Source organism: Oncorhynchus tshawytscha, linkage group LG03, assembly GCF_018296145.1.
Source record: "Oncorhynchus tshawytscha isolate Ot180627B linkage group LG03, Otsh_v2.0, whole genome shotgun sequence".
Taxonomy (NCBI): Eukaryota; Metazoa; Chordata; class Actinopteri; order Salmoniformes; family Salmonidae; genus Oncorhynchus; species Oncorhynchus tshawytscha.
In genome coordinates, this window is record NC_056431.1 from 59,979,664 (window position 1) to 60,003,256 (window position 23,593).

Genomic DNA, 23,593 nt, shown 5'->3' on the forward strand with positions numbered 1-23,593 from the left:
GACCTCCTTGGGTTGATAAATTTGATTTCCATTGATAATTTGTGTGATTTTGTTGTCAGCACATTCAACTATGTAAAGAAAAAAGTATTTAATAAAAATATTTAATTCATTCAGATCTAGGATGTTATTTTAGTGTTCCCTTTATTTTTTTGAGCAGTATATATATATATATATTTATTAGAATAAGGCTAACATAACAATGTGGAAAAAGTCAAGGGTTCTGAATACTTTCCGAATGCACTGTAAGTCACATACCTGATCAATATCAATACAGTTAATATAATATTAGCCAAACAGGATGACACAGAGCAAAGCAAACAGTACACAGGCAAAGGTTTAAATTATTTTTAGTACTGGTATGATACATATTTACAATATAATATACTTAAAGTTTTAGCCATATACCATTACCGATGATAGAGGCATGCTTCTGCTTATAGACTATTCTACATAAGGCACAGATCACAGGTCATTTAAGGGAAAATGCCTCAAATGAGAGAACAGAAGAATCGTGAAAACCACCCATTCCTACACCAACCAAGAACTTTTCCCATTACATGGAGAGTAAACCTAAACATATCCTGGAATATAGTATTAATAGCAAAAATGTTACATTTTTCTTCTTCATACAGCAGTAAATAATAGCTAACTATATACTATTGAGGAAAACTGTATGTTTACCCCATCATGACAATTAAATTACTTGCATAATGTATGACATTGGCAATTTACTTTCACCTGTCCATGTTTTTCACAAGTGCAGATAAGGGAAAGGAAGCAAGGAGAGGAAGCCCCTTTAGACTATTGGGATGAACCTCAGTTCCCTCATCTGCAGAGCAGCTGTAGTTCAGAGGAGCTGCAGGTCAGTGCAGGAGAGGCCAGCTCCTCTGCTCCTCCCAGGGCATCCTGCCCCTTGATCTTCAGGTTGACAAACTTGATCTTCCAGCTGTTCTGTTCCAGCGGTGAGCGGATGAGGCCAAACACCTGTTCATATACTCCTAGGCAGACATCATCTCTGTGAATGGTCCCTGCCACAGCCACCAACACCAGGCCGTGGGGGGAGGACAGGACCTTCAGGCCAGGAGGGTCAAGGTTGGGGCTCAACAGGAGCCTCTCGTCCCTCGCCAGGGCCAGGAGACGCAGGCTAGTCAGCTCAGAGCCATGGAATTCTTCCATTTGTTGGCCAACAGCACTGAGACAGAGAGTGAGAGAGGTCCTATGAATTAATATGGTATTTCATACTGTATGGTCAATACAAAAGAAAATGGTAAATTAGTCAAAATCAGTGCTTAGTCCCTAAGAGACTAAAAACGATATAATTTGTGTCCAGATTTTTACCTGGAGAAGAGGCGCAGACGGACATCCTCCCAGAAGTGTTGTGGTCCCCAGTCCTTAGGAGGCTGGCGCAGGGAGGGGTTCTGACTGTTGAGAAGCTGGAAGAACCACTGACAGAACTGTCTGGCCAAGGCCAGGTGGTCAAAACCAGGACTGTACCCTGCCTCAGAGGAAACAGAGACACTCTCAGCTGGTCTCAGACTTAGGCTCGTCTCAACTGCTGGGGTTTGATAGTCCAATGCCTACAAACAAGACCACAGACATTAAGTGACAAAAGCATGTTAAAATGTTCTTGCCAAATTCAGCCTCTATGAAACACAGAAACACGAATGTGTCTATACCTTCCCAGTAGACCAAAACTCTAGAGTCCGCTTCACTAGCTGGTGTTTCTCACTGTTGGGGGGCATCACCACCCCCTCCTTTGCCAGGTACTTGAATATAACGTCACGGTGGACCTTTTTTCGTTTTAGCAGCTCCTCCGTATCCTTGGTGTATGAAAGAATGGCCTCAACTGCTTCTGTAACAAACAGAGACGACCCCAAGATTTTACTATGGTATACCATTTACAGATCAAAACTTGTAATGGTTGGCAGCTAGCTAGTTAGCTAGCCCAATAATGGACTAAAGGAGCCTAATGTTACTCCTTATAGTCCAAGGACCTTACATGTTCTGTTTAGAGGCGAATTGGCTGTCAGCCAAATACTCCATCTAAATGTGAATCGATTCTCAATTGAGGTATAGTTCTAGAATCAAAAAGCCCTTTACTTTCATATCACAAAATAATTTCCCAAATGAAAAATATACACTGTACACTGTTTTAACACAGTTGCAGCCAACAGTGCTGTAACTTGGAAATATTGCCTTGTGAGAAACTTAACAAAGGTGTATACTAATTTAACCTTTTGTTTAAAAAAATGTATTTCTCGATTATATGAAAGATGTTCAAGCCTGGTTTCTAAAATCATACCACAAGCGATGCGTTTTAACGTTCATAACAAGCGTCGGGGCTCTTAACAAAATGCCCTGGCCAGAAGACACTATCATCAATATGCGCTAGAGGTAGTTATGAGTGGGTTAGCTACCCCTTGATCATTGGATGAAGGCGTCTTCTGTATTGGGGGTATTTTGTTAAGAGTCCCGACTTTCGGTCTGAACATTAACAGCATGGCTTGGGGTATGGTTTCGGATGCAAGAAAGGTTCTTATCTTTCATATCTGGGAGAAATCATAAGAGGTTATATTGATACACATATTTATAGGGTTCGGGTTCCCACACATGTCCATGTTACAGCGCTTGTTAGCGGAAAAATACGTTAGACAGTGGTTGGACAAGTTACATGTGCTAATTAGATATCTGCGTCTCCGAACACCTGTGTGTAACCAAACCGTAGACGGACGCCAAAAACATGTTGACACTGAACAATACTGCGGGCTGCGACTGTATTAAAACAATGTACAGTAAGTGTGTATTTTGCATTTGAGACATTTTTTCGAAGTGGGGGGCGGCAGGTCGCATAGTGGTCAGAGCGTTGAACTAGTAACCGAAAGGTTGCAAGATCGAATCCCCGAGCTGACAAGGTAAAAATCTGTCGTTCTGCCCCTGGACATGGCAGTTAACCCACTGTTCCTAGGCCGTCATTGAAAATAAGAATTTGTTCTTAACTGACTTGCCTAGATAAATAAAGGTTACATTTATTTAAAAAATACAAATTGGGATATGAAAGTAAACGGATTTAGGATTCTACAGCCGAACCGCAATTGATAATCGATTCACGTTTAGATTGAGTATTTGTCTGTTTTTGTATCCAAAGCCAATTCGCATTTAGACAGAACATGTGGTCTTTGGACTGAAAAGCAGCTACACGTTCGGCTCCTTTAGTCCATTATTATTGGACTAGCCTAGTTAACATTAGTCGCTAAGTTCTCACCTGTAATGTTTTCCACTGCAATCATTTTGTTGGTGACTGTATCGCTAAGCGAAAGTATGTCTCCCCTTGACATGATACCCAACATATTTTTACAGCCCTTACGCTCCGTATCGGACAGTACAGGCATATTTAAATCGATAGTATACAGCTTTTAACCCAGTAAACACCTGCAATGGCTGTAGTTGTACTTCCGTCATCCACCACTCGAGGGTACCAAAGGGAACGTCCGGGAGGAAACACGGCATCCCTCAAAGGTTCCGCAAGTATTTGCACGCTGCCTGTAGACAGAAGCAGAAGTGACAGTGCCATCTACAGTGAGTTAACTAATCATTTTCAGCATGTACTAGGTACAATTTTTTTTCTTAATAATGCGTACTAAGGCATTATTATCGCGACAGAAGAACATAATTTATTCCGTGCATCTCTGAGATTTGTCGATAACGGTTGTGGCGTATTGCAAGTAACGTTAGGGTGTCCGACGCCGTCCCAAAACAAGGTAGGCAATGATGATAACTAGCTAGCTAAGGTTACATAGACAATGCTATGGTGAGTATCATTAGCTAGCTATGTCAAGCATCTGCATTTTATATGATAGCTTAATGTTGGCCAGTTGATAATACACTACTGTACTGCTGGGCTTCGCAATCATTTAGCGATTCAGTAGCTAGTTATATAGGTCTTGCCAGCACAGTATGATGACGTTAATTAGCTAAGGGTGTTCCTAGCTAACGGTACGTTAATAACCCTAGTAACCCAAACAACCCCAACCCTAAACTAACCCTATTACCAGAGAGGATGAACCTCTTTGCAGAAGATTGGACAAAGTGGATGTCATCAGTAGCCAAGTTTTTTTTCTTTCTCATGATTGCTCTATCTTGTCAGATTTAATAACAGGAAGTTGTAGGCACTGTTTAAACCACAGAGTCCTTCAACAGTGTGTTAAATGTCATCATGGAGGTAAAAATATACTTTTTCCAGTATTGATGAACTCTGCAGGTAAGCATGTTTTGAGGAGGAAGTTGATAGTGTACCATGATTTCATCAACCCAATGAACCTATATTGCATATCACTGTCATTCCCCACAAGGAACTTGGTACATAATTATTGCTACACCTCCTCAAGGAAGTGTTTGTCAAAACACTTGATTTCACCACTACCACCCAACAATGCTGCTTACTAAACCTCTGTCTCTTCTCTGTTTATTCTCTCCGGTGGCTGTTCAGATGGGGGAGACTGAGGGCAGGGTGCTGGGCAGGGTGACGGTGTACTCTGTGCTGGGCTGTCCCCACTGCGTGCAGGCTAAGACAAGCCTTGGCCGTCTGGGTCTGCCTGTGTGTGATGTAGACATGGGAAAGCACCCAGAGCTCCGTGACAGTGTGAAGGAGCTAACCGGACGGAGCACAGTTCCTCAGATCTTCTTCAACAGTGTCCACATCGGGGGGAATGATGACCTGCAGGAACTGGTGAGAACATTGTCTCTCAGATGGATGGATACATTGTCTCTTTGACTGCTCTATATTCAGTCATTCAGTTAAGTGAACTTGTTACTTTACCAAAAAATTTACAAAAGGTGGGTTTGTTATTGTAGTAAGTAGAGGCTTGCTTCTGAATGCCTTACCTGGCTAAATAAAGGTTAAATAAACACTACTCTCTGAAGCTTCCAGAGGAGTTGGAGCGTCTAGTGCGTTTGGTGAGGGAGGAGCCTGTCTTGTCAGAAGCCCTGCCCCTGCCCGAGGAGAACCAATCAGATGGCTCAGACACAGCTGAGGAGGCTGATGGAGGTCAGTGGACACACGAAGCCCTGTGCCTGATTAGATTACGATCGATTTAGAGTTTGGCCCTGCTCTTTAGAAATGTTTGCACCTTAGAACTGGAAAGGGTAGACAGGAATGGCTGCAAAGACACATTCAGTCAAATGTGTTTATTAACCATTTTTGCCTATTGCAGTTAAGACAGACCTCCTGCAGCGAGACTAATCTAGTCTTCCTCTAGTTATAAACATGAGCTCTGATTCGACAGGGTTATTTGGATATTATACTGATATTACTGGACATGCTACTGTTTGAATACCTGCTATAATATCAGTATCATAAGACCTGGGGAAGAAGTGTCTGTCTTGTCAGTGTGGAATGTTGGCGTCTGCTGCATGAGAGAGAGGCTGGTTTTGTGGTTTTGTTTCAGCAGCCACAGCTCTCTGTGTGTGTGTGTGTGCGCCCATCTCCTGTCACCACAGCAGAAGCAGAGACAATGGATCAGTGTTACCTGATAGCCAGCACCTGGCCTCTCTGCCCAGCCACAGTGTCTGAGTTCTAGTCTCCTCTGCTACCACTCAGGTCCATAAAATACATTCATATGGACTACAATAAGAAATAAATATTGTCAATTGCTCCAACCATTTTCTCACATTCCTATAGTGTTGATGTCTGGTGAGTGGCATCCATTCACACATTAGATGATTGTCAAGCCCTGTGTGCATTCTCTGCAGAGTTTAAGTGTGAGAGGCATGCGTTAGCGGACGTGGTAGAGGATCTCAAGCAGAGCGATGTGATTGGATGTCAGTGGAGGGGACTGAGCATGTGCAGAAACAGCTTCACAGGAGCACAGCTGGTTGGCTGGCTGCAGAAAAAGAGGGGCATGGGTAAGGAATGAGAATGAGTAAACAGATATTCCTAAATTCTACATACAAATTCTAATTCTATTGTTCTATTCTATGATTCTAACTGATTCTAATTCTCGGATTCTGGCAGAGATGACTAAGGCATGTGAGACTGGGCAGATGTTACTGGACAGGAAGTACATGGTGGGCGTGGCTGGGGCAGGGAAGGGGGAGGGGTTTGGAGTGAGTGACAGGCTGTACAGGCTGATGGAACGCAACCCTCACTCGGCCCTGAACGCAGGACAGACTGCTGCATGCTCTCCTTTACAGGGTAGGTAGGGAGGACTCTCTGTTCTGAGTCTGGTTCTTCTTCTTCTTGCTAGTGAGCCTTTCCTTGCCACTGTCGCCTCTGCTTGCTCTTTGGGTGGTTTAGGCACTTTCAGATAAATCACACTGTAGGTGTGGGCTTTCCTGCATGGAGCTTCTCTTTCTGCTAGTTAAACACACAAGTGTAAGAGGCAATCCACACCTGGTGTGGGCTATTACATTAATTCCCTGATACGATTAACTGGGATTGCAGTAGGTGTCCTTAAAAGCAGCTGATCTGTCTGTTCGTGCAAATGTGTGTGTGTGAGTCTCTGTCATTGCATAAGTTTAGCTTTTCTGCATGCCTCTTGTTGTCTTGCATAAGAAGTAACCTTAATCAGAATGTCTTTCCTAGTTAGGACATCTGCTCATTATCTGTTAAAAATATATTATTAATTATATAATGTGTCTATATTCTCTCTCTTTCTCCCTCTCTCTCAGCTGCTGAGTTGTCTGCCATTCTAAGGAATATGATCCTGAAGTTGTTCTCTGAGTACCTCTCTTCTGATGGAAAGGTAACAGTCACACTGAACTAACTGCACCCTCCACTACAGTATATATATTATGACATGACAGTTGTACTACAATATGTGTGTTTCCTTACAGTGTGTGGACTACAAGGCCATGTCCCTGAGCCCAGTGTTTGAGCGCTACTGTGAGCTGGCTGTTCAGCTACAAAGAGTGGAGCTGCTGTCGCTGACCAGAGAGGAGAAACTAGCCTTCTTCATCAACACCTACAATGCTCTGGTCATCCACGGAAACGTCCGGATGGGAGCCCCAACCAACACGTGGCAGAGATACAAGGTAAGAGCACCATCTAGGATTGTGGAAAGACAACAAGTAATAGTCTGTTTAGCAGTGATATTACTTTGTTCCTGTGTGTTTGCAGTTCTTTAACTACGTGAGCTACCTGATTGGAGGAGAGGTGTTCACTCTGCAGGACATAGAGAACGGAGTTCTGAGAGGGAACAGAAAGGGCGTCGCACAGCTTCTCAAGCCCTTCTCTAAGACTGACCCTCGTCTGCAGGTACAGTACTCCGCTGGACCGGGAAAACTATTCAACTTATCGTTTTTTTTATTCACATCTCTGATTTACTGGTGAAAATGTATGTTTTTATCTGAAATGTTGCACAATCTGTGGCAGTGGTTGTAGTGGTGATAGTGGATGTTCTGTTTGTCCACCAGGTGGCTCTCCCAGATGCTGAGCCTCTCATCCATTTTGCGCTGAACTGTGGAGCTATGGGCTGTCCACCCATCAAAACATACACTCCACAGGTAACACACTGGGTTTTTACACTGAAAATACTACACAGGTAGTGACACAGTATTTTATGAATCTGGAGATGAGTAAAGTCACGTGATTTGTCCTCTGACCAATCAGGACATCGATAGTCAGCTGCGCACGGCGGCCGAGTCCTTCCTGGAGAACGATGATGGCTGTGTGGTGGATTCTGAGAAGGGGGAGGTCCGTCTCAGCCAAATATTTAAGTGGTACAAGGCAGACTTCGGAGGCACAGATGAGAAGGTACCTCAAAACTGACCTTTCACCTTTAACTGAAGAGTACGGTCTCCTGTCCTAACACAGTCTTGCCCGGTCTCTCCTTCAGCTGTTGAACTGGATCCTGGAGCACATGGGGGACTCTCCCAAGAGGTCCAGCCTGCAGAGTGTCCTCTCCTCTGGGAAGATCAAAGTCAGCTACCTGCCCTACGACTGGAGCACCAACAGCTCTCACTGAGGCAGAGTAACAAGCCATAGGAACACACTGTTCTGTCTACAACAGAGAAACACACAGCTCAGTCTGCAGACATGTCTATCCTCAGTAAAGAGGTCTGTGTGTCTAACCCTTTCTTTCAATCTGCTTCCCTACTCTCCCACAGCATGTGAACCTATAGTTTAACCTGGTTTTACTTCCTCTTCTTACTGGGTCTTCCATTTTCAGCCTTGGAAGTGCTAATGCTGCATTTTAGCACGCATCAACTTATTATAAATTAGTTTTATCATTGATTATAAATATATTTATTGATACTGTATATGTTAGGAAGGCTTGATTAATTCCATGCATGTTTATGATCCAATTCAACATTTAAAGGACACATTTGTACTTTTTCTAACAAAATAAAATTTAACTATTTATACATTTAAAAAAAAGATCTAAAACTGTTTAGTAAAACTTTTATCCCAAATGGTTTGTTCATCTGCTTTATGCACACCACATTGTGCTGGTCTCTGTATAGCCAGGTACCATTACATTGTCCTCCAGAAAGAGCTTTGTACTGTGTAGCACACTGAGTCTGTTCTAGCCCATCTGTTTTTAGAACTCTCCCACGGTATGACAACGGAGGGGTATGTCTCCCTCTTTACCCACAAATACTTGTGTTTATCTCAGGTCAGCTGCCCCATGATGCAATGGTAGGACTTCTTGTATGAACAAAATCTGGAAAACTGTTGTCATATCACTACAACATGTAATATCTGTATCATTCATATACCTGTACTATTTCTGTCAAATCCTGATGTAGCTTAACCATTTGCTCTGTCTCCCACTCTGATGTTTGGCTTTGTTTGTTGGGTTTCTGTGAGGCTTGCTGTACCTCTAGTGAAGCAGATTCTCCAGTGAGAGGAATAACTCTCCTGCTCTGAAGGCAAAGCCGACCTTAGATACTGTTTAGAAGTATTACTAGGCATTACTATTTTTACTGTGTCATTCACTCACTGAAATGCATGTTACAATGACTGGAATGCGTTAGTTTGTTTGATGCATGTACTACTGTATGCTTGGGATGCTGAATCCTCTCATCCTGAACCCTGTAGTTAGAATATATGACCCTGTTCTCTAGCCAGTGCCTTCTAACCCTGCATGAGAGAGAGAGAGAGTGTACCTCAGACCCTGGCCACATCTATAGCTAGTACTCCTATTACAACTGCTCTTAACCCCTACTGCCAACAACAGGCACCAGTATTCCATATTAACAGAGTTATAACTACCAGTAAGTACTACACTGGTAGACATGTTGCCGGGAGATTCCAGTTGGGCAGTGTTCTTTACTCCTGGTCCTGGATAGCCACAGAATGTGCACGCTTTTGTTCCAGCCCTGCACTAACATACCTGTTTCATACCTTGATTAGCTCCGGGACCAGTAATGAACACTGCTTTAGTAAGGTTTCATGCATCTGCAACAGTAGGGGCTTGTACTCTGAATGATACCCTAAAAGTTGGAGCTCAGTCTGCTCTGACGACTACTGTACTTCCCTAAACTTACCTCATCTCTCTTTGTATTTGTCAGGGGCAAAAATGTGATGCAAACCTGTAGAGAACAACACTGTCGTGGCTTTTGCCTGGATCCAACTATGACCTAACTCTGAAGCAATACTTTTTATGATGGAAATGATGCAATTTGTCATCTGAAATAAATATCTTATAGTTCACTGATTGTGCTCTCCCTTCTTGACCCATTGCAGTAAAGCACTATTTTGGTTCATACTGTAAATTGTTTATTGAAAACAAGTGACTTTTCTTTAAGAAAAATAGAGTTAAATTGAGTATTTTCATTAAGTACAAACTTATAACATTTGTACATATAAACAACCAATGCAGGTAAGTGCACATCACCATATTCATCCCATTATGGGCTCTTCAACAGTGATTTTTATTCTCAAATGAATTTTGGAATCACTTTTACAAAATATTTAAATTAAATGCATAGATCAATTTCTAATACATTGTGAAACAGTTTAATTTGTCAGAACAAAATCAGTTAAAATCTATATTTTAGTTCAGTATTTTATGTGCCAACTAAAACTTATGCCTAACAATACAATTAGAATGACTTTTGAAGCACCATACCTACTGTGTGATTCTTCATATTGATTTTAAAGCAAATAAGAATTTAACAAAGAAGTGTAATGACAAAGGCAGTACTGTTCGGTCCACATGTACAGGGAAGTGTAGCAGTAACACTGATTCCAGAGGGTTGTGTGTGTTGGATTTTTAGTGCCCGGCAAACTTCAGGCCACAAGAGTCTGGCCCTACAGCTCTCAGAGCCGACTGTCTGCTAGTAGTGCCTGTATTAGGCCCAGTTCAGAGAGTACAGATATAACACAGAAGTGGAGACACCTGTCTGATAGGAGCATTGTGGTGCTTCATATGGTCTCTGTAGTGCTTGAACATGAAGAGCATTTCACTAACCTGGGAAGGAATAGAACAAAATGTATATTTGCTTTACAAAACAGAGTTGTCACATTACTATGCAAATGCTTTTTGTATACGATAGAAAAACTGTTGACCAAGTTCATGTTTCAAAACATTCTCTCCCTTTTGATATAAAGCTGTGCTCTATTCATTAGGTGTCCCGTAGCTCATTTTCAAACATGCATTATGATACATTACAAGCTCAAAACATGTTTCAACAAATTACAATTATGATAAGTGGATATTTGCATGACAATCGTTACCCCAAATGTAATAATGGTCACAGCCCTAGCTCCCCGTTTGACAAATTCAGTGAACAGAAACTCCCACGTACGCTACTCACTGTCGTCATCGGAGTCGAAGCTGAAGAGGGAGGAGCAGGTATTTTGGGAGAGGTGTTTCTCCAGTTCCTCGGTGCTAGTGAAGGAGGAGAAACACTTGGAGCAGCGCTGTCTTTGAGGGGCCTCCTTCTCAGCCACCACCTCCTTCTTCCCCACCACACTCCTCTTTACCGCAGCCTTGCTCTTTTTGCCAGGCCCGCAGGAAGTGACCTCGCTGGGCTTCCTGCGCTTGCGCATGCTGAGGGCTGCCTCGGTCAGGTATGTAGAGGGGGGTGGGCGGATGAGGGGAGCTTTGGCCAGTGGTAGGTAGGAAGGATCCTCTTGTTTGAAGGTCTTGTGTTCCGCGATAACCGGTTCCTCTCCACCAGGCACCACCTGAGCCAAACTGACGATATTGTCCACGTCCCTCATGGTCATTGGCTCAGTGATGTTTTGGATGATTTTGGGATGGGGGTGTGTGGATGTGGTGGTTTGGGATGGGGGTGTGGGAGAGGTGGTAGTGGTGGCAGGGACGGCTGTCTCGGGGCCTTTGTCTTTCTTATCCTTTTCATCATGGCCGTTGATGAGTTTCAGTGTGCAATGATTAGGTGTGGTGACAGCACCATGAACACTGCCTGGAGTCTCCATTGGGCCGTCATAGTCGTTACCGTTGGTGTCTGACTCCGGAGTCTGCCCCTCCTCTTTGGATGCGCTCTGCTCCTCTGTCAGCTCGTCATTAGGCTGGCCCTGGATGTAATGCCTCCACTCATGGTCGTGGAGAGAAGGGAGACGGGAGAAGATCAGCCCACAGCCGGAGTACCCACAGGGGGCCTGGAGAGGCAGGTGCGTATCCATGTGCTCCCAGAGTAAGTGGGTTCTGTAGAAGCGCTGGCCACAGTTCAGGTGGAGACACACCTGTTTCAGAGGAGCATCATGGATCTTCATGTGTTCTAGGAAGTGCTGGTGGTTCCACAGGTACCTGGAACAGAAAAGAATAGAGACATAAGCAACACCATTTTCAACAAGCTACGGCCTGTTTTACCGGCTCAACCATCTATGGGCTGGTTCCCCAGCCTAATCATGGAGAGCAGTAGATTTGGTGTTCTCACTGGCTTCTGCAAGTCGTGTGTCAAGCCTGGCCTGAAGAACACCTCAAGGTTGAAATGTTGTTTTGATAGAAATAATTTGACAGCAGTGTCTCCCTCTTTTCACCTGTTACAGTGAAGGCACTTCTCATGAGGATCAGAGCGCCTGCTTTTGGGAGTAGGCGTTTCCCTCTGCCCCCTCCACCCGTGCACTGTCACATCCTGGCTCTTCGCCCTCTGTTTCCAGGGGGCCTCGCCCTCAGGGCTCAGCTCTGTGGTAGCGCCCTGCTCCAACTCGTCTTTAGACTGGGGCTGGGTATAGTGCCTCCACTCGTGGTCGTGGAGAGAGGGGAGGGTAAAGAAGATCTCCCTACAGCCGGAGTACCCACAGGGGGCCTGGAGAGGGCGGTGGGTGTCTATGTGGTCTTTGAGCTCCTGGGCAGTCTTGAAGCGTTGGTCACAGTTCGTGTGGAGACACGCATGTTTTAGAGGAGCATCGTGGAGCTTCATGTGGTCTCTGTAGTGCTCAATCACCAACAAGAGCCTGGGGCACAACAACAAAAAAGATGGAGACATAAGTGACACCATAGTAAAGTTGGAACCCCCGCCCCACCTAGATACATTTTGGTCTAGTTGGAGCCTACATATTTTTCTGTGCCTTTGCATCTGACCTGGGAAATAATCTGTGGGGAAAGACCCTTCTTACCTCTGGCAGATCTGGCACTTCCCCTTCCCCCACTGGAAGGTCTTGTCCAGGACGGCTGCGTCCTCCATGTGGTAGGTGACAGCGTGTCTCAGCAGCGATGGGCCGATCTTCATAAAGATGCTGTCACAGCCCTCTGAAGGACACAGGTGGTACTGCTTCTGCTTCCCCTCCTCCTCTCCTCCCTCGCTCTCCTTGTCCTCTCCTCCCTCTGTCTCCTTCACAGGCACCACCTCTCTCACGATCACCACTTTGTCTTTCACAGTCACCTGTTCATCAGTCACTTCCACAGACTTCAGGTTGTCCATGTCCATTTTACACTTCTGGTTCTGGGTCTTTTTGATCAGGTTTCTCAGGTTCTGGATGATTCTACTCTGCTTGCTCACCACCGGCTTGGCTTTAACACGTTTGGGTTTAGGAGGCTGGTCCGTCGAAGTCGAGGGCTCAGTCACGTTCTCAACAGGTTTCGCTTCGTTCTCTGAAGCTTGATTAATATTCTTTGAGGGATATGTCTCCCCATTGACAGTGGGTTTGACCTTAATGTTGGCTGTGGAAGTTCTCAGTTCCTCTATGTGCTCTAGAACGTGTTCCCTGGCGCGGTTGTACCTTTGGAAGTGTTTGCCGCAAAAGACACAGCTGAGCCTGGTCTTTCTCAGCTTCAGGTGGGCCAGGGTGTGTCTCACCACGTTGCCTCCCTTGAAGAGTTTATGGCAGTGGCTGCAGTGGAAGCGCAGGTGTTTGGAGCGTACTGGAGCCTTGCCTGGCTTGGTCTGTTCACCCTGCAGGTGCAGAAACAAGCTGTTATGCTGTCAAAGTGGAGAGGTGATATTCACAGAACCGGGTGTACTAGATAAACACTAAAGAACTCTGGAGGAAGGTTAAAAATACATTATAGATTAACATTATAGATGAATGAATCACTAGATTCTTTTCTCTCCAGACAACACTAACCTGAGTGTTTGAGTCTGGTCCCGCCTCTGTCACTGTGAATTCACTTTCTCTAGAAAGTAGTTCCTTAGCAGCTGTCCCTTTGGAAAGTTTGGCATAGATGTGGAACAGTTTCAGTGGACACTCCTCCATCTCCAAGGCTGGACCATCCAACTCTGGGTCAGTCTGCTCACTGGGACCTTCTAAAACCTTCACATCTGAAGGCTCTACTTCTAAAGGCTCTATGTCAGAAGGCTCTACTACTGAACATTTGAAGTCTAAAGGCTTTGCATCTGAAGGGTCTACCTCTGAAGGCTCCACTTCTAAAGGTTCCACTTTTAAAGTCTCCACCGCCGACGTCTCCACCGCCGAAGTCTCCACGTCTGACTCTGGTTTATACTTAAACGGTCTCACACCATATACACCATTAGCCAGTCCCATGTTAACATATTTCTCAGACTCACTGTGCTGTTGTTTAATACGAACACTGGGTTCTAGATGACTCTCTACCACTTCCCGGTCAACAGGCACTTCATTTTCAGGGAAGGACAGCTCCATGCCAGATATAGTCCGACGGTAAGGTCTCTTACTCTCCCTTCCCTGCCTCATCTCTCTCTTATTTTCCTTTTCATGTCCCCTCTCTTTCCCCTCCCCTCTCTGTCTCTTATCCTCTCCTCTCATTCCCTCCCGTCGCTTCTCCCTCATTCCCCCTGGGGATATGTTCTCCGTCTGTCTGGTCATCTCCAGGAGCAGCCATCTTGGTTTCCTGCTGCGTCTCTTCAGGATCTTGTTCTTCACATGTCTGGCCAGGTATTCTCTCTGCCGATTGGCCGGTAGCTTGGTGGAGCTTTCAGAACTGAGATTGTGAATGAGGGAGTACTTAATGTCTGGGTCGTCAGCATACTCAATATCTGACCTACACTTTCTTCTCCTCCACCTCCTCTTTCTCCTCCTCCTCCTCCTCACAGGGAAGTCCTCTGTCTGTGACTCAGGAGCATCCCCATTCAATACCTCTTCAGGTTCCTGACCTACAGTGTCAGAGCTCTCCAGTGCTGTGTTAGTGTGTGGGTGGAGGTGGGAGGCATCTGTGTGTATTCTGCATGTCTCCTCCTCCATCCAGTAGCTTGGTATCCACTCCTCCTCTACCTGCTCCAACTCCTCTTCCTCCTTCAGCTCATTTAGAGCATCCCTCATGGCCTTGTCAGTCATCAGCTCCAGACAGTGGGTTCTCAGGGTCAGCAGATTCCAGAACTCTGGGTCAAAGAACAGACCTTCCTTCAGCACCTGGACCAGGACAGAGTTTTCAATTCTAAGTATTACATTATTATTACAACATGTATCCTCAATGAGGAAATCCAAAATGTTCTTACATAGAAAAAAAAATACATAGCCCAATGGGCTTTTAAATGCCATACTGTACAATGAAATACACTTTTGACAAACGTTCTCCCCGGTGCCCGTCTCTGACCTGTAGGATATAGAAGCGGATGTTGGTTCTGACATGGGTGTGCTGGGGGTGTGGCTCCTCATCGGGGTATGTGTAGAGCAGATACATGGTCTTGTAGGCCTCCATGCTACGTTCCAGACAGAACACCAGCAGGGCACAGAGGCGACATACCTCCAGGTCCCTGGGGAGCAGGAAGGCGATGGTCTTACACAGTAGACAGCGTGTTACAGGGTCAGACTGGAGGTCTGTCTGTAACGCTGTAGCACAAAGCTCCACACACAATGGCACTCCCTCACTACCCATCTGGCAAAGAAATAGGAACAAAGTTTTACATTTAATTATGTAAATAGCAGAACAACAAAGTTGATTTCTAAGTCAGGGTAAACTAAGCAAACAAGAGTGGCAGATTTGTTGGTGGTTGGCTGTACACCCACCTCTGCTGTGATGACTTTGATGAAGGGGAAGATGGCGCTGGCGTTGATGGCGGAGAGCATCAGCTGGCGACACTCAGACAGGAAGCCCTGCTTAGAGGGATGGGCCCTGAGGTGCAGTCTGCTCCACAAGAACACCAGATCCCTGTATGAACGCAACATTCTATTATGTTACAGTACTGTATTATTACTGACCAGATTTAGTACAGTCGTGGCCAAACATTTTGAGAATGAAACAAATATTAATTTTCACAAAGTCTGCTGCCTCAGTTTGTATGATGACAATTTGCATATACTCCAGAATGTTATGAAGAGTGATCAGATGAATTGCAATTAATTGCAAAGTCCCTCTTTGCCATGCAAATTAACTGAATCCCCAAAAAACATTTCCACTGCATTTCAGCCCTGCCACAAAAGGACCAGCTGACATCATGTCAGTGATTCTCTCAATAACACAGGTGTGAGTGTTGACGAGGACAAGGCTGGAGACCCTGTCATGCTGATTGAGTTCGAATAACAGACTGGAAGCTTCAAAAGGAGGGTGGTGCTTGGAATCATTGTTCTTCCTCTGTCAAACATGGTTACCTGCAAGGAAACACGTGCCGTCATCATTGCTTTGCACAAAAAGGGCTTCACAGGCAAGGATATTGCTGCCAGTAAGATTGCACCTAAATCAACCATTTATCGAAACATCAAGAACTTCAAGGAGAGCGGTTCAATTGTTGTGAAGAAGGCTTCAGGGCGCCCAAGAAGGTCCAGCAAGCGCCAGGACCGTCTCCTAAAGTTAATTCAGCTGCGGGATCGGGGCACCACCAGTACAGAGCTTGATCAGGAATGGCAGCAGGCAGGTGGGAGGGCACACACAGTGAGGCAAAGACTTTTGGAGGATGGCCTGGTGTCAAGAAGGGCAGCAAAGAAGCCACTTCTCTACAGGAAAAACATCAGGGACAGACTGATATTTTGCAAAAGGTACAGGGATTGGACTGCTGAGGACTGGGGTAAAGTCATTTTCTCTGATGAATCCCCTTTCCGATTGTTTGGGGCATCCGGAAAAAAGCTTGTCCGGAGAAGACAAGGTGAGCGCTACCATCAGTCCTGTGTGCCAACAGTAAAGCATCCTGAGACCATTCATGTGTGGGGTTGCTTCTCAGAACACAGCCGTGAATAAAGAATGGTACCAACACATCCTCCGAGAGCATCTTCTCCCAACCATCCAGGAACAGTTTGGTGACAAACAATGCCTTTTCCAGCATGATGGAGCACCTTGCCATTAGGCAAAAGTGATAACTACGTGGCTCAGGGAACAAAACATCAATATTTTGGATCCATGGCCAGGAAACTCCCCAGACCTGAATCCCATTGAGAACTTGTGGTCAATCCTCAAGAGGCGGGTGGACAAACAAAAGCCCACAAATTCTGACAAACTCCAAGCATTGATTATGCAAGAATGGGCTGCCAGGTGGCCAGAAGATAATTGACAGCATGCCAGGGCGGATTGCAGAGGTCTTGAAAAAGAAGGGTCAACACTGCAAATATTGACTCTTTGCATAAACTTCATGTAATTGTCAATAAAAGCTTATGAAATGCTTGTAATAATAACACTTGTGAAATGCTTGTAATAATACTTCAGTATTCCATAGTAACATCTGACAAAAATATCTAAAGACACTGAAGCAGCAAACTTTGTGGAAATTAATATTTGTGTCATTCTCAAAACTTTTGGCCACGACTGTACATGAAGTATACATCACAGTGTTACTGACTAGATGTAGTACATTAAGTATATATATATATATATATATATATCACAGTGTTACTGACCAGATGTAGTACATTTATCAGTGTTACTGACCAGATGTAGTACATGAAGTATATATATATATCAGTGTTACTGACCATATGTAGTACATATATCACAGTGTTACTAACCAGATGTAGTATATGAAGTATATATATCACCGTGTTACTGACCATATGTAGTACATATATCAGTGTTACTGACCAGATGTAGTACATACAGTGCCTTGCGAAAGTATTCGGCCCCCTTGAACTTTGCGACCTTTTGCCACATTTCAGGCTTCAAACATAAAGATATAAAACTGTATTTTTTTGTGAAGAATCAACAACAAGTGGGACACAATCATGAAGTGGAACGACATTTATTGGATATTTCAAACTTTTTTAACAAATCAAAACTGAAAAATTGGGCGTGCAAAATTATTCAGCCCCCTTAAGTTAATACTTTGTAGCGCCACCTTTTGCTGCGATTACAGCTGTAAGTCGCTTGGGGTATGTCTCTATCAGTTTTGCACATCGAGAGACTGACATTTTTTCCCATTCCTCCTTGCAAAACAGCACGAGCTCAGTGAGGTTGGATGGAGAGCATTTGTGAACAGCAGTTTTCAGTTCTTTCCACAGATTCTCGATTGGATTCAGGTCTGGACTTTGACTTGGCCATTCTAACACCTGGATATGTTTATTTATTCTTCAAGAATGGTCCTGTATTTGGCTCCATCCATCTTCCCATCAATTTTAACCATCTTCCCTGTCCCTGCTGAAGAAAAGCAGGCCCAAACCATGATGCTGCCACCACCATGTTTGACAGTGGGGATGGTGTGTTCAGGGTGATGAGCTGTGTTGCTTTTACGCCAAACATAACGTTTTGCATTGTTGCCAAAAAGTTCCATTTTGGTTTCATCTGACCAGAGCACCTTCTTCCACATGTTTGGTGTGTCTCCCAGGTGGCTTGTAGCAAACTTTAAACAACACGTTTTATGGATATCTTTAAGAAATGGCTTTCTTCTTGCCACTCTTCCATAAAGGCCAGATTTGTGCAATATACGACTGATTGTTGTCCTATGGACAGAGTCTCCCACCTCAGCTGTAGATCTCTGCAGTTCATCCAGAGTGATCATGGGCCTCTTGGCTGCATCTCTGATCAGTCTTCTCCTTGTATGAGCTGAAAGTTTAGAGGGACGGCCAGGTCTTGGTAGATTTGCAGTGGTCTGATACTTCTTCCATTTCAATATTATGGCTTGCACAGTGCTCCTTGGGATGTTTAAAGCTTGGGAAATCTTTTTGTATCCAAATCCGGCTTTAAACTTCTTCACAACATTATCTCGGACCTGCCTGGTGTGTTCCTTGTTCTTCATGATGCTCTCTGCGCTGTTAACGGACCTCTGAGACTATCACAGTGCAGGTGCATTTATACAGAGACTTGATCACACACAGGTGGATTGTATTTATCATCATTAGTCATTTAGGTCAACATTGGATCATTCAGAGATCCTCACTGAACTTCTGGAGAGAGTTTGCTACACTGAATGTAAAGGGGCTGAATAATTTTGCACGCCCAATTTTTCAGTTTTTGATTTGTTAAAAAAATGTGAAATATCCAATAAATGTCGTTCCACTTCATGATTGTGTCCCACTTGTTGTTGATTCTTCACAAAAAAATACAGTTTTATATCTTTATGTTTGAAGCCTGAAATGTGGCAAAAGGTCGCAAAGTTCAAGGGGGCCGAATACTTTCGCAAGGCACTGTATATCACAGTGTTACTGACTAGATGTAGTATATGAAGTATATATATATATATATATATATATATATATATATCACAGTGTTACTGACCAGATGTAGTACATGAAGTATATATATCAGTGTTACTGACCATATGTAGTACATGAAGTATATATAATCACAGTGTTACTGACCAGATGTAGTACATGAAGTATATATATCAGTGTTACTGACCAGATGTAGTACATAAAGTATATATATCACAGTGGTACTGACCAGATGTAGTACATGAAGTATATATATCACAGTGTTACTGACCAGATGTAGTACATGTCTCCGTTGTGTAGCCGTTGGCTGAGGAAGGCTTTGCACAGAGACAGCAGCAGCTCATCTTTCTCCTGGCTCTCTGCATTACAGATTATCTCCACTGCGTCTCTGCCATCTATCGCAGCCATCTGAGGGAGGAAACAAAACCATGAGTCCATGCTGATGATGCTCATTGTCCATCAACCTACTCTGATTAGAGAGACTGTCTAAAGATTGAGTGAAAGGTAGTTATAGATGATTTCTGTACCTCCTCGTGCAGGTGTTGATGTAGTGAAGCCTTGTACAGGCATGTGAGGTAGGCCTGGTGGAAGAACAGGTGCCTCCACACCTCTGGGTGCTCCAGGCAGCACTTAGCCAGGGCCATGGCCTCCTGCACGCGCTCACAGGCCTGCAGGTACCGCACACGCAGCTCAAAGAACATTGGCTTCTCTGAGCTCAAATACTTCTCCACTTTAACAGGGAGAGAGAGTGAGAGAAGGAATAGAGGAAAAAAGGAAGGGGGAGAGGAGATAAAAGACAATAAGAAATGCATAGGAACCTCACAAACAAAAAAACAAACAGAGAATGTATATGTACCTTCTGTCTGTGTGAGGGCTGTGTCTTTCAGGATGGATTGCAGAGCGGGTCTCTCCCAGGGACCGCCATCTTTGATGATCTGCCTCACCTGCAGCAGGTACACGTTCCTGTGTCTCAGCAGGCGGCGATGACAGGCCTACAGAGGAGTAATAAAAAAATAAAAGATAGTCACACACTCTATATATAAACTCCCTGTAATTTATTGGGTAAATCACCAATGTTTCGGCATCACTGTGCCTTCTTCAGGGTCAAAGAGGAGGAAATGGAACTCACATTAACACTGTTTACATGGATCATCATGATGATTGCACTCAGTGAGAATAAAAACATGACACTTTTTTGCCTCACCTGAAAAGAGGCTAATATGTCCCTCAGGGGGGCCTCTAGTAACTCCTCTTTCCCGAAGAACAACATCAGCTCAAAGAAGCTCCTGAAAATTACATTTACACACACACACACACACACACACACACACACACACACACACACACACACACACACACACACTGCATTTGGAAAGTATTCAGACCCATTCCCCTTTTCCACATTTTGTTACGTTACAGCATTATTCTAAATTTGATTAAATACATTTTTTTACTCAATCTACACACAATAGCCCATAATGACAAAGCGAAAATAGGTTTTTAGACATTTTTTCAAATGAATTGCATTTAAAAACAGATAATTTATTTACATAAGTATTCAGACCCTTTGCTATGAGACTCGAAATTGAGTTCAGGTGCATCCTATTTCCATTGATCATCCTTGAGATGTTTCTACAACTTGATTGGAGTCCACCTCTGGTAAATTGAAATGAGTGGACATGATTTGGAAAGGCACACACATGTCTATATAAGGTCCCACAGTTGACAGTGCATGGGCAGAGCAAAAAACAAGCCATCAGGTCGAAGGAATTGTCCATAGAGCTCCGAGACAGGATTGTGTCAAGGCACAGATCTGGGGAAGGACACCAAAGAAATTCTGCAGCATTGAAGGTTCCCAAGAACACAGTGGCCTCCATCATTCTTAAATGAAAGAAGTTTGGTACCACCAACACTCTTCCTAGAGCTGGTCGCCCTGCCAAACTGAGCAATCAGGGGAGAAGGGCCTTGATCAAGGACAGGATTATGTCGAGGCACAGATCTGGGGAAGGGTACCAAAACATTTCAGATCCTCTGAAGCTCTGTCAGGTTAGATGGGTAGCATCGCTGCACAGCTACTTTCAGGTCTCTCCAGAGATATTCGATCTGGGTTAAAGTCCGGGCCACTCACAAGGTCCTTCAGCGACTTGTCCTGCATTGTCTTGGCTGTGTGCTTAGGGTCGTTGGAAGGTTGGAAGGTGAACCTTTGCCCCATTCTGAGGTCCTGAGCGCTCTAGCTATAAGCGCTCTCCACCACCACGCTTCACTGACCGTAGGGATGGTGCCAGGTTTCCTCCAGATGTGATGCTTGGCATTTAGGCCAAAGTGTTCAATATTGGTTTCATTAGACCAGAGAATCTTGTTTCCTGTAGTCTGAGAGTCCTTTAGGTGCCTCCAAGTGGGCTGTCATGTGCTTTTTACTGAGGAGTGGCTTACGTCTGGCAACTCTACCATAAATGCCTGATTGGTGGAGTGCTGCAGAGATGGTTGTGCTTCTGGAACTATATATACACACACAGTATCAGTCAAAAGTTTAGACACACCTACTCATTCCTGGGTTTTCTATATTTTGACTATTTTCTACAATGTAGAATAATAGTGAAGACATCAAAACTATGAAATAACACATATGGAATCATGTCATAAACAAAACAAAAAAGTCTTGAACAAATCAAAATATTTTTATATTTGCGATTCTTCATAAAGTCACCCTTTGCCTTGATGACAGCTTTGCACACTCTTGGCATTCTCTCAACCAGCTTCATGAGGTAGTCACCTGGAATGCATTTTAATTAACAGGTGTGCCTTGTTAAAAGTTCTTTTGTGGAATTTCTTTCCTTCTTAATGCGTTTGAGCCAATCAGTTGTGTTGTGACATGGGATGGGTGGTATAGAGAAGATAGCCCTATTTGGTAAAAGACCAAGTCCATATTGTCAAGAACAACTCAAATAAGCAAAGAGAAACAACAGTCCATTATTACATTAAGACATGAAGATCAGTCAATCTGGAAAATATCAAGAACTTTTAAAGTTTCTTCAAGTGCAGTCGCAAATCCATCAAGCGCTATGACAAAACTGGCTCTCATGAGGACCGCCACAGGAAAGGAAGACCCAGAGTTACCTCTGCTGCAGAGGATAAGTTCATTAGAGTAACCAGCCCCAGAAATTGCAACCCAAATAAATGCTTCAGAGTTTAAGTAACAGACACATCTCAACATCAACTGTTCAGAGGGGACTGTGTGAATCAGTGCTTCATGGTCAAATTGCTGCAAAGAAACCACTATTAAAGGACACCAATAGGAAGAAGAGACTTCCTTGGGCCAAGAAACACGAGCAATGGACAGTAGACCGGTGGAAATCTGTCCTTTGGTCTCATGTGTCCAAATTTGAGATTTTGGGTTCCAACCGCCGTGTCTTTGTGAGAACCAGAATAGGTGAACAGATGATCTCCGCATGCGTGGTTTCCAACATGAAGCATGGAGGAGGTGGTGTGATGGTGTGGGGTTGCTTTGCTGGTGATACTGTCAGTGATATATTTAGAATACAAGGCACACTTAATCTGCATGGCTACCACAGCGATACGCCATCCCATCTGGTTTGTGCTTAGTGGGACTATCATTTGTATTTCAACAGGACAATTACCCAAAACACACCTCCAAGCTGCGTAAGGGCTATTTGACCAAGAAGGAGAGTGATGGTGCTGCATCAGATGACCTGGCCTCCACAATCACCCGACCTCAACCCAATTGAGATGGTTTGGAATGAGTTGGACCGCAGAGAGAAGGAAAAGCAGCCAACAAGTGCTCAGCATATGTGGGAACTCTTCAAGACTGTTGGAAAAGCAATACAGGTGAAGCTGCTTGAGAGAATGCCGAGGATGTACAAAGCTGTCATCAAGGATAATGGTGACTACTTTGAAGAATCGCAAATATAAAATATATTTTGATTTGTTTAACACTTTTTTGGTTACTACGTGATTCCATATGTGTTATTTCATAGTTTTGATGCCTTCACTGTTATTCTACAATGTAGAAAATAGTCCAAATAAAGAAAAACCCTTGAATGAGTAGGTGTGTCCAAACTTTTGACTGGTACTATCTATATATACACACAGTTGAAGTTGGAAGTTTACATGCACCTTAGCCAAATACATTTAAACTCAGTTGTTCACAATTCCTGACATTTAATCCTCGTAAAAAAATCAATGTCTTAGGTCAGTTACAGGCTGACCACACCGCTCGTGTGCGCAAGCATTGCAAAATAAATTTAGAAATCTATGTTATTAAATTATTGTGCGCGCCAACGAGTGTCTGCGTTGCCAAGGGCTAAAATAGAAATCAGTTCCATTTCTGACGCAGATTGCGCTGCAAGTCCTGCCTCTCCCATCTCCTCATTGGTTTATAGAAGCAGGTATCCACGTGCCATCTCCTCATTGGTTATACCCACGTGGGTGACTGAAAGACAAACAAGGTCAGTGGCGGTAATGCACCTAATTTAAGAAAGCTGCCAATCGCAATATAAAGTCAAGAGAAGAAAAAGCCTGGAAGGAAGAGAGATGACTAGAGACGATTTGGTTGACTGTTTTATGTGTGGATTAATTGCAGGAGTAGAGGACCTTGTGCATTTCAGGTAAAATAACAACTCAATGTTTATATTCCAGGACAAATTAGCTAGCAACAGCAAGCTAGCTAAATAGGATAAC

At 43.9% G+C, this 23,593-nt stretch overlaps 3 protein-coding genes across 11 annotated transcripts in view; 1 reads left to right on the forward strand and 2 right to left on the reverse strand.

Moving 5' to 3' along the window:
- Positions 1–331: 331 nt before the first annotated feature.
- Positions 332–3,571, reverse strand: lg03h3orf38 (linkage group 03 C3orf38 homolog). 2 transcript variants are annotated; one of them, XM_024408540.2, is made up of 4 exons: positions 3,430–3,571; positions 1,677–1,852; positions 1,339–1,577; positions 332–1,192 (listed from the first exon to the last, which is right to left on the reverse strand). In XM_024408540.2, exons 1-4 carry the CDS (start codon positions 3,569–3,571, stop codon positions 826–828), a joined length of 924 nt encoding a protein of 307 aa, XP_024264308.1. In that variant the 3' UTR covers positions 332–825. The 2 variants fall into 2 exon arrangements, with proteins under 2 accessions (XP_024264308.1, XP_024264316.1); XM_024408548.2 differs by having other exon boundaries at positions 3,263–3,491.
- On the forward strand, positions 2,493–9,652 carry zgc:152951 (uncharacterized protein LOC569013 homolog). Of its 4 annotated transcripts, none has more exons than XM_024408526.2 (11): positions 2,493–2,792; positions 4,487–4,726; positions 4,921–5,044; positions 5,749–5,901; positions 6,011–6,190; positions 6,667–6,740; positions 6,832–7,029; positions 7,115–7,252; positions 7,411–7,500; positions 7,607–7,750; positions 7,833–9,652. In XM_024408526.2, the coding sequence occupies exons 2-11, from the start codon at positions 4,487–4,489 to the stop codon at positions 7,959–7,961; spliced, it is 1,470 nt and encodes a 489-aa protein (XP_024264294.1). In that variant the 5' UTR covers positions 2,493–2,792; the 3' UTR covers positions 7,962–9,652. The 4 variants fall into 4 exon arrangements, with proteins under 4 accessions (XP_024264294.1, XP_024264298.1, XP_024264289.1 ...); XM_024408530.2 differs by lacking the exon at positions 2,493–2,792 and adding an exon at positions 3,490–3,576; XM_024408521.2 differs by lacking the exon at positions 2,493–2,792 and adding an exon at positions 3,620–3,758.
- A 170-nt stretch (positions 9,653–9,822) lies between these two features.
- The window catches only part of LOC112247503, a 23,123-nt gene continuing 9,352 nt past the window's right edge, over positions 9,823–23,593 (reverse strand). For 4 of the 5 annotated variants that reach the window (XM_042319759.1, XM_024416286.2, XM_024416287.2 and 1 more), the window contains 10 exons: positions 20,100–20,181; positions 19,752–19,887; positions 19,423–19,625; positions 19,167–19,303; positions 15,332–15,473; positions 14,919–15,200; positions 13,475–14,734; positions 12,527–13,302; positions 11,948–12,364; positions 9,823–11,714 (listed from right to left, as the gene is read on the reverse strand). In XM_042319759.1, the coding sequence (XP_042175693.1) occupies positions 10,751–11,714; positions 11,948–12,364; positions 12,527–13,302; positions 13,475–14,734; positions 14,919–15,200; positions 15,332–15,473; positions 19,167–19,303; positions 19,423–19,625; positions 19,752–19,887; positions 20,100–20,181 (4,399 nt within the window). In that variant the 3' untranslated portion in view covers positions 9,823–10,750. The remainder of the gene's footprint in view (positions 11,715–11,947; positions 12,365–12,526; positions 13,303–13,474; positions 14,735–14,918; positions 15,201–15,331; positions 15,474–19,166; positions 19,304–19,422; positions 19,626–19,751; positions 19,888–20,099; positions 20,182–23,593) is intronic. The other variant, XM_024416285.2, reaches the window with a different exon arrangement.

Coding starts and splice junctions, on each gene's coding strand:
- zgc:152951 (XM_024408526.2), top strand. CDS start 4,487: ATGGGGGAGACTGAGGGCAGGGTGCTGGGCAGGGTGACGGTGTACTCT. Junction 5,045..5,748: donor AGCTGAGGAGGCTGATGGAG/GTCAGTGGACAC, acceptor CATTCTCTGCAG/AGTTTAAGTGTGAGAGGCAT. Junction 7,501..7,606: donor TCAAAACATACACTCCACAG/GTAACACACTGG, acceptor CTGACCAATCAG/GACATCGATAGTCAGCTGCG.
- lg03h3orf38 (XM_024408540.2), bottom strand. CDS start 3,571: ATGGCACTGTCACTTCTGCTTCTGTCTACAGGCAGCGTGCAAATACTT. Junction 1,578..1,676: donor AGTTTTGGTCTACTGGGAAG/GTATAGACACAT, acceptor TCTTGTTTGTAG/GCATTGGACTATCAAACCCC. Junction 1,193..1,338: donor CGTCTGCGCCTCTTCTCCAG/GTAAAAATCTGG, acceptor TCTCTGTCTCAG/TGCTGTTGGCCAACAAATGG.